Source organism: Gymnogyps californianus, chromosome 3 (assembly GCF_018139145.2).
Source record: "Gymnogyps californianus isolate 813 chromosome 3, ASM1813914v2, whole genome shotgun sequence".
NCBI classification, from domain to species: domain Eukaryota; kingdom Metazoa; phylum Chordata; class Aves; order Accipitriformes; family Cathartidae; genus Gymnogyps; species Gymnogyps californianus.
The window spans coordinates 94,301,992-94,314,863 of NC_059473.1; the positions used below are offsets into that span (position 1 = coordinate 94,301,992).

At 36.1% G+C, this 12,872-nt stretch overlaps 1 protein-coding gene across 1 annotated transcript in view; it reads right to left on the reverse strand.

Moving 5' to 3' along the window:
• Nucleotides 1-12,872, reverse strand: part of RIMS1 (regulating synaptic membrane exocytosis 1) — a 354,423-nt gene that overhangs the window by 83,543 nt on the left and 258,008 nt on the right. Inside the window, exons 33-35 of the mRNA XM_050894077.1 lie at nt 12,060-12,242; nt 10,630-10,742; nt 4,975-5,004 (exon numbers count right to left, since the gene is read on the reverse strand). Of these exons, the coding sequence (XP_050750034.1) occupies nt 4,975-5,004; nt 10,630-10,742; nt 12,060-12,242 (326 nt within the window). The remainder of the gene's footprint in view (nt 1-4,974; nt 5,005-10,629; nt 10,743-12,059; nt 12,243-12,872) is intronic.

A 12,872-nucleotide genomic window follows, 5' to 3' on the forward strand; every position in this document is an offset into this window, starting at 1 on the left:
GAACCATAAGCAATATACTATACTAACATATCAAATATAGTAGGGCAGATGAAGTTTTATCTTTTTTTTTTTTTTTTTTTTTAATACTTTGGTAGATAGACAGAATGTTTCATACGGCATATTTCTGTTATCCACAGAATGTGAATCTAACAATGCATGAAATGTGACTTTAAAATAAATTCAGCCTGCACTGGTATCAACAACAGACCAATCCTATGAAAATCAGTGAGAGCTACAAAAGCTGCACTAGCAGTAGCGACCAGTGCAAAAGAAACTGAAGTAATTTTAAGGTTTTAAGTCAAGTCCCCTATTTAAGGTTTGAAAGGGGGACTAAACTCTATATTATTTGCAAAATTTCTTAAATGGCATGATGCTATAAACACCTATCTATTAAGCTGATAGCATAATGTATGAAACGTATGTGGGCTCATTTAAATAAGTATTGTACCACAGGCAGCAATACTGAACTAGCAAGGAACAGCAAAAATGCTGTAGCTGCCTTTCTAGCTCTAGTTTTTAAGTCCTGAGCTTAATTGTTTAGGTATCCGCCTCTTTCACATTACAACAGTCATCAAAGAGACTCTACATTCTGTAGACTTTGGAAAGCTGTGAGTCTTGTCAATAAATAACATCTAAAAAGAATCCACTCATACATTTGAGAAGAGGGATTAGAACTGTTTTAGCACTGAAACTACCTCCTGTGTAGCAGTGTGACCATCACCAAATTCCAAAGAAAACCACCTCACACCCAAAATTGAACTGCTGTACATGCTACACATGTATCTCCAGCAAAACATCACTATCTCTGAAGTGGAGACTTGTTGCTGTCTAGCAAATAATAAAGCAAGAAAGGAGCAGGGAAATTTTGGCAAGGTATATGAAAGCAAGCCTTTATGCTTAGAAAAAACCCAACAAATTCTCAAATGCCATACAGAGATAGGGAGTTTTAGGACATCAAAAATAAACACAGAAATTGGAAGATACTCAATTTATCTAAGGTCAATGGATTCTGATATTTTAGGAAGACTATCATGCCAAGCATACTGTTGGTGAAAAAGATTCAGAGAGAAGTCATGAGAATTATACGAAATCCAGGACACGGTCTTGCAGAAACAGATTTAGGAAATGATTAAAAAGAAAGGAGGTATGTGGCTTGATTGGGGTCCATAATTATTTACATGTGGGAAGACTGCTAACAATAGAAGGCTCTTCAATTTAGCAGATAAAGGTACAATAATGCCCAGTTGCTGTGAAGTTAGGTAAAGTCAGATAAGTAATAAGACATATGTTTAAAAAGTCAGGTGGTTAAGCACAGGAACAATCTTCCATCACTTGCAGTCATTAAGTGAAAATACCTTTCTAAAAGGACATTCTTGCTCAAAACCAAGTATGAGCTTAATGCCAGAATGACTGGTCACATTACCTCATCTGTGATTAAAACTGATAACCATATTGGTTTTTCCTAGACTACAGAAAACCTATGGATGTCTTAGCACTGGCTATACCATTTTCTGTAATGGTGAAGTCTGCAACAAACACAGAATTTGCTCAAGGCACTTGATGTTTCTGTTCAGGATCGTCAAGACAGAAAGGTGTAGGCAAACAGTACAATTTGGAAATCCTCCAACGCTTACCTGCACTATTAAATGTTGGAGTAAGCTATGTAACAAGAAGAAACTGGCATCAAGATTTCAGATAGCTGTAACCCTTACCAGCAGATATCACACATCCTTTATGATGCAAACTTTAAGGGAAGAAGTCTAGAAGTCTAAAATGACAGAAAGATTTGCTTATACAAGGAAGCTACTGAAAAGTAAGCTGAAGTGAAAATTTATCTCATAAAAACTATTTTATAGTAACAGTGTTTCTGGGGCACAAACAGCAGGTTCTGGCAGGGCAACAGGGAACTGCACTTATCCCAGAAGCCAACAGAGATCTGACCCATTCTTCTCTCTCAGTCTTCATACTAAGAAGAAAAGTTGAACAATGACAAACAGCTACAGCTGTAATGCAGTCTAGAGGCATGTACACTTAGCCTTTCTACACAACAGCCAGGAGCTTCATCTGTCTGTGCTGCTTAGATGCTCTGTGGATTGGAATTGGGGGGAAAAAAACAGTATCTGGTTTGAGGAAGTGAGAAGTGGAAGCTGAAGAAGAAACTAGGCAGAACCAATGTCCAGAACAAAGGCAGGGAAATAAAGGAGAGGTGAGATTTGGATGGGAGAATCTCCTCATGCAGTGAGCAAGGGAAGCAAGGTGGGAGGGGAGCATTCACTAGAGAGCTGGCTGTGTGGCACAGCAGAGAGAACTCACACTGGTGTTGCACCAGGATGAAGCGTTTCAGAAATAATACAGAGAGTCTCCAGGTTATTTCTGTTCAGCCTTCAGGATGAGTTTTGCAATACGCACACACAAAGTATCCCTGTGGTAGGTTTCATGACTTTAAAAATCCACAGCAAACTCTACCGTGAAATTTAAAAAACACACAAAATTTTGAAATCATGAGCAGATGAATGTTTTGAAATATAAGGTTAGTAACACTGAAAAATCAATTTCTTGCTAAGATAAAGAACTTGTTACCACTTCTCTGCATATATGACTTCAAAAAGTACTTATCAGCAACATGCAGATAGTGAGGGAGATGGGCTCTGAAGCCTGCTCTGCAGCCCTGGTCCCTGTACCTGACCAGAATGTGCTGTGGCTCCTTCAAGCTTGTGTGCATGGGTTTCCTTTCCATGGGAGCTGATACTGCTCTAGATCTCCTCTCAAATCAGAATTGAGGCAAGACCAAAGCACATATTCAGACTGCCAAGCTGGGAAATGAGCTTGTATATCCCAGTACACGCAGAGGCATGGTGGCCATCTTGAGTATAATAACTCACTCCAGAAGGAAGATAAGCCAACATAAAAATCTGAACCAGCTGATGCAACACTCAATTCTTCCCCAAAGAGTTTCAAGGATGATCCCAACAGAAGCTTCTATTTAAAAGAAAACAACAAGAAAACAAACATATACTTCTTAAAATTTGAAAAAATTAAACCACTGGTTTTGGCAGCAATCCAAGTCAGCATTTTCATAATCTGCTGAAGACTTTATTGCAATGCTTCCCATTGATTAAGTGGAACAGATGCTTGATTTTTTTTTGTTGTAGATTTATCTGGTCAGTGTTGTTCACATCTGTAGTCTATGCTTTCCTTCATATCTATGTCTCTTGCCACTTAATATCCTGTAACCCCCCCCATCTCCATCTCCCATTCACCTACTGTCTATTCTTTTTATCTCTTATTCTGCGCTGGGGAAAGTCAGAGGTGACAGTGGGCTACTAGTGTAAGTCAGCTCAACTTAAGTTATTCACGGTCCCCCAGAACTGCCAGCACTCCACTTCTTCCTGCTCCTCCTCTTTTGCCCAGCTATTTTCAGCCTCTGGGCTGCATCTGCATTCAGCTCCCTTGAGCCAGAGGAATCTGTGCGCATAAAGATCCCACCACCTTCTACACCCTCCCAAATCTTGGGCCAGATCCATCCAAATCTTGTGGAAACAAGCTCTTTTACAAACCTGTTACAGGCATGGTCTAGCTTGTCTGCATGAAGTCAATTGTTTTAAACAAAGAAACATCCACTGCAGTCCAAATCACAGGGCAAGGTTTGTGAACTTAAAAGAGGCATAAACAACAAACTGCCATGACTGATTTGTATTGTTCTGTTTGAGAGAAACATAAATACTGAAGAAAGCAAAAATGACAGAAACAATTTGTAAAATCAACCATTCTTAGCACTTTCTTAAGACATGTCATCGTACATTCTTAACACTGCAAAATAACCTGTAGCTGCTAATACCTAAGTTAAATATTGTTTCTTTTTCATCTTTTTTTTAACATTATCATGAAAACATACTCCTGAGTATTGGCGTGGGTGTTGGAGTTCGTAGCTAGTGGAACAGCTGCTGTATTTTTACCTAAGCAAGTATAAATGCGTCAGTGGGATTCACCCTTTCAGAAAGTAAAGAAGTTGTAGGAGATACTCTGATTCAAGTTCAACTCACAGTTTGGCTTTGACTCACCAAAGCCTGTATTCAGACCAGAATTTCCCAAGATCTGCAGGATTCAGGACTAAAGGTCAGAAAAGGTGAATCTGTGCTATTAATGTTTATGCAGCATAGTATTTTGCTGTTAACATTAAAAGGGATTAATTTTTTTCATTTTTTCTCTCCCAGCTTCATTCTGATTTTGAGATAACTCCTACTTTCAGCAAAAAGAAAAAAAAAAATAGGACTTCTCTGCAACGTTGCCTCAATAGGGACATGACAGACTACACTTTTCACTTTAGGGAAATAGGGACAGCCTTAGATACCTGTTGTTTCAGCTCGCTGATTCACTGGTATCAGCACAGACATGGAGAATTCACAGGAGGTCAAATTCATAGGAGGTGAGCACTGTATGTCTGCCCCTAGAAACATGCCCTACAACATGACTAACTTTCTGAGTGCCAAGGGCTTGTCATACAAATAAAACAGTTCATTCTTCAGAATCTCTCTGCATATGAAGGATAGTTTTTGGCTATCATCACCTTCAACTATTCCTAAGCCTAGACCTACAAAACATCCTTCACAGATGCCAAGAGCCATGGCTGCATCATTAGAAGCAGATGTTGTGCAGAGCTCAAGAAGAGCTTAGGTAAAATGTTAGTCTTTGCATGAACTTTAACTCAATCGAGCAGCTTTTGAGCCATGTAAAATACCATGACTACTATTAAATCCAGCATATTGCATTTCAGTAGGAAAATTAGAAATTACAAGAGAAACCATTTTCAGATTCTAAGGAGGGGCATCAGATAGCATATAGATATTTGAGCAATAACCTTCTCACCTGTTAAACACTGTTAACTAAATACTATATACTGACACGAAATATATTGAGGGAAAAGCCAGTATTAACAGTTGCCAAACATTTGTAAAAAATTACATAAATATTTACCTTTTGTGGAAGAGTTAAAAGTCTCTTGCTCTTCAATGAATTAAATGCACGGAATGATGGAAACAGAAAAAGAAATCAGCAAATTTAAAGTTAGATAAAGAAATGTGTTACATGTGACAATGGCATGTACAGTAGGCAGTACTCCAGCATATGTAAAAGTAATGTAGAAAATTAAAATGATAAACCATGACAAATAATAAAGCCTATGACTTTTTCTTTAAAATTAACAGGAACAATGAAGTTACTGAGAATCAGATTGTGGACTCTAAGTATTCCGCTCGAGCAGTATTGTCATACCCAAATTTATGAATGACACAAAAAACTTGAAATTGCTTTAAGTATCACTCTCACTCCTGAACCACGTAGCCCTGTTTTAGATTCTGAAGCCTCTTCTGCAATAATGACTGTTACAAATTTATTTTCTATTAACTGAAATCTATAATACTCAATAACCACTGGACTATTGAAAATTGGTCTTTAAGGAAAACATAAAAGATTATGAGGCTTGAACTCATTTGCAAGAGTTAGCAACGCTGAGAGAAAAATACTCTCCAGCGTGAGTAAAGATTCCACAAGCTGCCTCAAAATATACAGTGCCACCTAATAATTTCAAAATAAAACCAGAAATATGAAGACAAAACAAACAATGCTAAAAGACTAAAATCTAAAATTGAAATGATTTATTCTTTTTCTTCTGCCACTCAAGTTTTATACTGATGGATCTGAAAAAAGGTTTTAACTGAAAGGGTTTGATCTTTTACCATTACTTAAGCCATACTCTCACTGCAGTGACGTTTCAATGATCAAGTACATATACACAGAACAGTTTTCATTAGGTATTAATTTTTTTTAGGATCTTAAGTTGGTTAAATATAAAAAGATATTTGCAACTCAAATATATTATTTGACAACATATTGATTTTCTGTACAAAATTCTGATTCTTATTTGTTAAAAGGAAACACTGGACATCAAAACACTTCATTCCTCTATGATGTGACTACCATTAAAGACTTGTACATATATTATACACATGAACTTTATACAAGTAATCCCCATTCAGTACCAGTAGCATCTTCAATGTAGCTTTCCCTCATGAAACAGCAGTACACACGCACACATGCACCTCACCCTGCATACAAGCTATGTACAAAGCTTATGCAGCTTTTTCTAACATGAGCTAAGATACAGCAATACTTAATGCTGGTTGCACTTCTGCTTTTCTAAAGGTCACTGCATAAGGCCTATTGCCATAAACAGATGCCACTGGAACCACATACAACCACACTAGGGCAGTTATGTTTACAGACGCTCTCTACATGTAAATAAACTGCTGATTATCACAAACCTTACTCTCAATATAGGACTTCTGAAACATGAAACCACATTGTCGAAGCTATGAAAAAGAAATCATGCTGTGAAGAGCCAAACAGAAGCAGATACAAGGAGAAAGACATGTTTTGCATGAATTAGCTCTTAAAGATTGTTTCTATACTACAAACAATCATTGCACTTTTATCTTGCTGGTTCATAAATTCCAATAGTACATAATATTTTCTTCTTATTTACTTGCTAGATTTCCTAATATTATCCCTAATATTATCTGCTGCAGCTAAAAAGGAGTGTAGAAAAATGCTACAGATCTTGAGGCTGTATTAATTTCCTTGATCAATACAATGATTAACCATTATACAAAAGTGTAGAGACCCACCCTCAAATCCTATTCAAGCAAGAATTCCTGTGATGTTTGATAGTTGCAATGACAGAGGATGGACTGAGTAAAGATCACAGAAATATGCTTTATACAAAAGTATAATTTAAAAACCATGCAACTACATAACCACATTGTTATAGAAACAGCTGAAAAACAAAGTCAACGCAGAATCCCCGCCCCTCTTAATGATTTGCACAGTTCCACTCAAACATGATGCAAATAAAAAAAACCACTGATGCAAATCTCTTACAGCTCGGCACAGGATGATATACTGAGAACACACCATTGTCCTTACCATGGCTTAGATTTTCACTGCTTTAGTCACTGAGCCAAAACATCTTCATATTATTAGGTCCTTTTATAAAATTATCAGTTAAAACAAAGAAATAAAAAACGCTTCTTAAGTAGCATAAGTCAGGGTAATGACTACTAAATCATGACTTTTTGAAAACACACACAGACACACCTATACCAGACTAACTTTCAATATTCAAGCATCTGAAGGCCTTTAGATGCAATCACATCCCAGTGTGTCTCACACTCTAGGAAATACTGCTGACAGGGTTGCAAAGGAAAGAAGTACAGCCATGTCTTCCTTGAATATCACTGGGATTAAAATAAAAATCACATTGCCTAAAAATTAGAAGCCTACAATCTTAACTGTAACCACTTTGAAAAGTCTGCATGTACTGAAGTTGCTAAAAATATTATTCAGTTAGAACTGTTCCAAGTGAAACTAACTACCTCCCTCCCCCACTCCAAAACTAGGCAAAGCTGCTATCTCCTTTAGAACATAATCACCAAGAAGCCTTTTTTTTCGCTAGTGCGCATAATTATGCTGTTTTGAGGTTTTAGTCCTTAAATTGGACTTTTTCCTCTACATTTAAGATTTTTTTCTCTCTTCCTGATCAGTAGTACCAACCCCATTTCTGTAATGGAATAGGGACCACTACTTTGGTCTTCTCTGTAAGAATTATTTCTATGAGGTTTGTTTTTTTTTTTTTTTTTAATAAAGTGTGTCTACTAATAAGGACTTTTTAAAACTACCTTATTTTCTCACAAGTTGACTTTTTATGATTCTCAAGCTGCCAACCAGAGCAGTAACTAAGACAACATTATCTCATAGAGACAAGGAAACAACCGTTTTTTTTAGTTCTGAACTTGACAATGACAAAATGGAATGTCCAAGATGCAATGTCAGTCCTAGAAGAAGCCTTATTAGCATGGATATGATCATTTACAATTGAGAGCTAAAGATTAAAGATTTAGAGTTAAAATATCACTCTGTTTCTCGAGATGAAAACCACTACCAGTCTCTTGCTTGTTCATTAACTCTCATTTCTTCCACAATGAGAGCTTTAAAGAGTAATAAAATTACTTTACTAGATTCTTCTATACCTCCTGAATATGCAAAGAGCAAATAAAAAACCCACTCTTGATATAGAGACATTCAATCTTTTTACAGCAATCACTGTAATTTGTAAAACAGACATAGATTCATAGATGAATATATTTAGATGTGTATTCAACCAGATGTGTATTCAATCCTCCTGACACAACAGAATTTGTATAGAGTGTAAAGAAGTACTTTACTATAAAAACGATGGTATATCATACAGGATTTCCTTAAAACACAGCATGTCAATACTGACCACCAAAAAAGTAGCTTTATTTATAAATGAAGAAAATGCATTTTGAAACGCTCCCTATAACATTTGTATATTGCACTAGATTTTGACATCATCTATATCCATGGTGACTGTGAATTTAAATCATTAAGGACACAATTCAGTTCCAAGTACAGTTAATGGAAATCTTTTACAGACCTCAATATGCTTTGCATTCAATCCTACATTAGGGTCAGATCACTTCTAGTCATTCCATTTGACCCTGACACTCATTTGACAGGGATTAAAGAGGTGAAACTGATATTAAAATTTGACACTGTAAATCAGAGCAAATACTATGGTCTTTTAGCCTCACTGAATTTAATTTCTTACAGTAGTATAAAGTTTATACATACTATCATATTTATTTCAGAAGATACTAACAAAATCATTTTAAAATAGTTTACAAAATCTATTCAATTTAGTACTTCTCTGCAAATACATTCTCAGCTTGAACAAAGTATTAAACATGGGTAAAATCAGAAAACCTCCCCTTCAAAAGGACAAGCCAGTCACTTAGACAAAACCAAAGTACTATGTAGAGAAGGAAATCTCTTTAGCCTTTGATTTCATGTGCCGTAATACAGCCATATTGACACAGGCGGTATGATATATAACAACAAAGTAAACGATATGTCGCATCCTGCTTGTACATTTTATACATAAGACGCAAGCATATCAACCACAAGTGTAAATAAGAGTTCAGTGAAACAGCACTACTTTACAAGTGTTCACGGTATCAACAACTTTCTAAACCTAGAGTAGCTTTAGCCTTCTGCTCATCTTTCATTTTTTCTTTCCTCTTCTGTATACATCCCATCTCTACTCATTTTCATGGTAAGTTCTACATTCATTTCCAATGTCTTTAACAAAACATAAGCTAGTATTTTATTCTCAACACACCAGTTATCAAGAGCAGCAGAAAGATGACAGACGAATATCCAAAGGAAAGCCAACTTAAAATTAAACTAATAGCTGATTCATCATTATATATTGTACCAAGTTCTGAAATTGCAGAAGAAACAAAGAAATTTGAAATTCATTACTTATTACATTTCCCTAAAAAGCTCCCAACTTACTAATATGCAGAAGTAGAAGCTGTAAATGTAGTTTGCAACTAGTTTATAATCCAGACAGTCCTAGATTCACCACAAAACAAAATGAGAGGACTCAAATGTAAAGTTTAAAATTAACAAAACCCACTTGTATTAGTATATTAATCATTCAGAATAAACACATGTATAAAATAATAAATTTTCATATGTGTTAAATGAAGGTGTAGTATGCCACAACAGCTTGAAGCCATAAAATTAATGTAAGCTGATTGCATGTTAATGTAAGCCATCATACAAAAAAACCTCTATGATAATCCAGCATGATAAGAAGGTCATGGTCAGCAACATTATCTATTCAAGAAAGCAATCTGCCAATAGTTCTATAAAGCACCACAATGTTTCATCATTAGAAGCATTTCTTTAATTTCCATGTAGAAGAAAACCTTGTGGTACATGGCAATCTCAGTTGTTGCTTGTAGTCAATGAGAAAACAGACTTTTTAAACACAGAAGAAAACTTGAATGTGCAAATATTATCCATTGTGCCATTTCATTTTACCATAATAGCTCACACTCTGTGTGTGGTATGTTGCTAGAAAAGGAAACAGCAATATTCATACTTATTTGATATTGGTATGTAAAAAACATCTTCCACAACCATTAGATCTACATTGTCTTTTTCAGAAAAGAGCAGCACTCTTTGCCTGATCAGTTTATTCTTAAGAAAGAAAGAGCTGATGACCTGTGCTTTTACATTTCCCATGGTGATTATTTTCATTCTTTACTCACTGAACTATGAACTCCAGAAGAAAAACAGATTTGTGATATTTATTATTAATCTATGTTATTAATGCACAACAATTAATATAAACCACAAAATAAGAAATGAGTAAGACTGTCAAAATGTTGTCAAAATCTTTGCCCCTGATTTCTTTCACTGAATACAAACTAGATATGTGTTGGAAACTACCACGACTCTAACAGAAATTTTAAAGTAGACAAACATAAAAGGGTACTAGAAAATTAAGGCAATTAAACCACGTGTAATAATCCACCAGTCAAATGCTACTGCATTTCTCAGACTACAAGTATGCTTTCATTCTCTTCTTTTGCTTTATTGGTAGAATTATAGCATTGAACACGTAGTTATGAAAGTAGACTTTAAGTAAAGAAAGGTAAGAAATCAAAGAGTTTGAGCTATCATAAGCTCATTATTTGATACCTTGCTCTATACTGCCACTTCTTACTGGAACTTGCGGTAGCTGTCTTCCCCTGCGACTGCTGAAGGATGTGTCTGCAGGAGGAGACTGTGTGGGACTTCCTTGTTGATGTATTCTGCAAATGAAATTAAGATAAAAGTAAAATAACCCAAATGAAGAGAATTTTTATATTCTGAATTTTAAACACATATTAAATTGCATAGACTGAAAATGGGTTTGAAGAAGTTATTTGCATTTGGTGTATGCCATACGCACATACTCAGGTCTAGATACCTAGTTAACTTATAAGGCCTCATTTCTCTAACTACCTTCAACTAAGGAGAAATACTTTCCTTTGTTTTGTTGTTTTCTTTTTTTTAAGTAAAGTACTAGTCAAAAACCACTGAACAAAAAGCAGTTTTCTAAAAACCATTTATGATTATGACTCACAATTTATGTATGTTCTCCTGCACTGGTACAAGGGCAATACAAAATGCCACCTCTATATTTTATTAACTTTTGTATTCCCTTCATGCTGACGCAATAATTGCACAAGGCCGCAGAGAACTGGACAGCAAGTATCTATTCCCATTTTTTCCCTGAACTCAAAGAAGGAAAAAGACCTTTAACCTTCGTATTGGGGGGGTGCGTGTGTGTGTGCATGCGAAGAATGTACAAGATTTTTAATATTCATAGCGAAATAAATATCCTAAACCCCTTTGGCTGAATTCTAGCTAGCACTATTTCAGAGCACCTTGGCTACTTGATTTCTCATATATAGATACAGCATGAGTGTAACACATCAAACACCTTTGGAACACTGGTAAGTTTGCATTTAAAATAAGCAGGGCCAAAACTAGGGAAAAAGTTTAAGAAAGTAGAACAAAGATGAGAAGAAGCAGACCGCTGAGAGGGAGAGCTTACTATTAAATGCACTTGCAAGTTACAGTAATATCACACTCACTATAGTGAATAAGCGCTGTTTATCTACTACACTAAGGTTGCAAGTAGATACTTTGCAATTTTAAGTAACACATTTGTGCAAGTTCAAAATACTGTTGGCTTTCACACTACGTAGATCAACTGACTTTCTCTTAGCTTATAAGATCAGTTAGCTATTTGAACAGCATGTGATTTCCTGTACAGTGTTTAAGAAAAATACTTTGATAATTTTCATATGGATACAGAACAAAACACAACAATGGAAGGATGAAACACAGCCAATTTTTTACTCTTACATTGCATAACTATTTAAGTTCAACAGCAAGAAGCACCATCTGGATGGTGAAGATAGGTGACGTAAAGGATATGGGAGAAGTGTAAATACCATGAAGAGAGGATAATCTACAGTGCCAGAACGAGTGAACGCGCCATGTATGCTCAGGAAAGTACAACACCACACTGACACCTGGGAGGAAGAACACAAAAGCTGTGCTGTACATGTAATAGCAACCTTGTCAGAAGTGGAGAAGGTGGCGCCGACCCTCCGGGCGCTAGGTGATGTACAGAGCATAAGGGTCTGATACTAGAGTGCTCACTCGACCTTGAGCGAGCGTGATGTTTTCCCCTAATGACTGGCTGTTCAGTCGTTCGTGGGGTTGGAAGTCCCCTTCTAGAAAGACATGGTAGCAGACCCCTAAAACATCAGGGCCAAAAAGAAACTGTTCAGTTGTTAGCTCCAGGCACACCTTCCCATGCCCCCCTCCATCAAAGAACATTGCAAATCCTGGCTGCAGGACCAGGGCTGACATTTCAGATTGAAGTTATTAATTCTGAATGCAAATCCATTTTCAAAATGATGAACTGCAGAACACTCACCACTGCAGATACACATGACCCTAACTGTGGAACTGTTGAACTGCACTGCATACAGCGGACAGCTGGCCAAAAACTCTAGCTGCATCTTAAACACAGCAAAAACAAGCTAACAACACGTATGACATAAGAGCTAGCACAGAGTAGGCTATGAATACCTAGTTTTACCACAAAGCATTTCTGTTTCTAAAACATACCTTTCATCTTTATTAAAAATATTAACTGGATTTCAATTAGTGTCCTAAAAAAGGACAATATGTAAGCACATATGTAATTTCCTTGGTTTATTTAGGAGTTTGAAACAAGGAATCTATTTAAGTAACTTTCTGCTGTAAGCCCTAAACCAGAAATACAGTTCTGAAGGAACTCCAATGAAAATATAATTAGAATATGCAGTAAAATGATTAATCGTGTTAGTATAATAAAGCATAATTATTAGTAGCTTAACAAT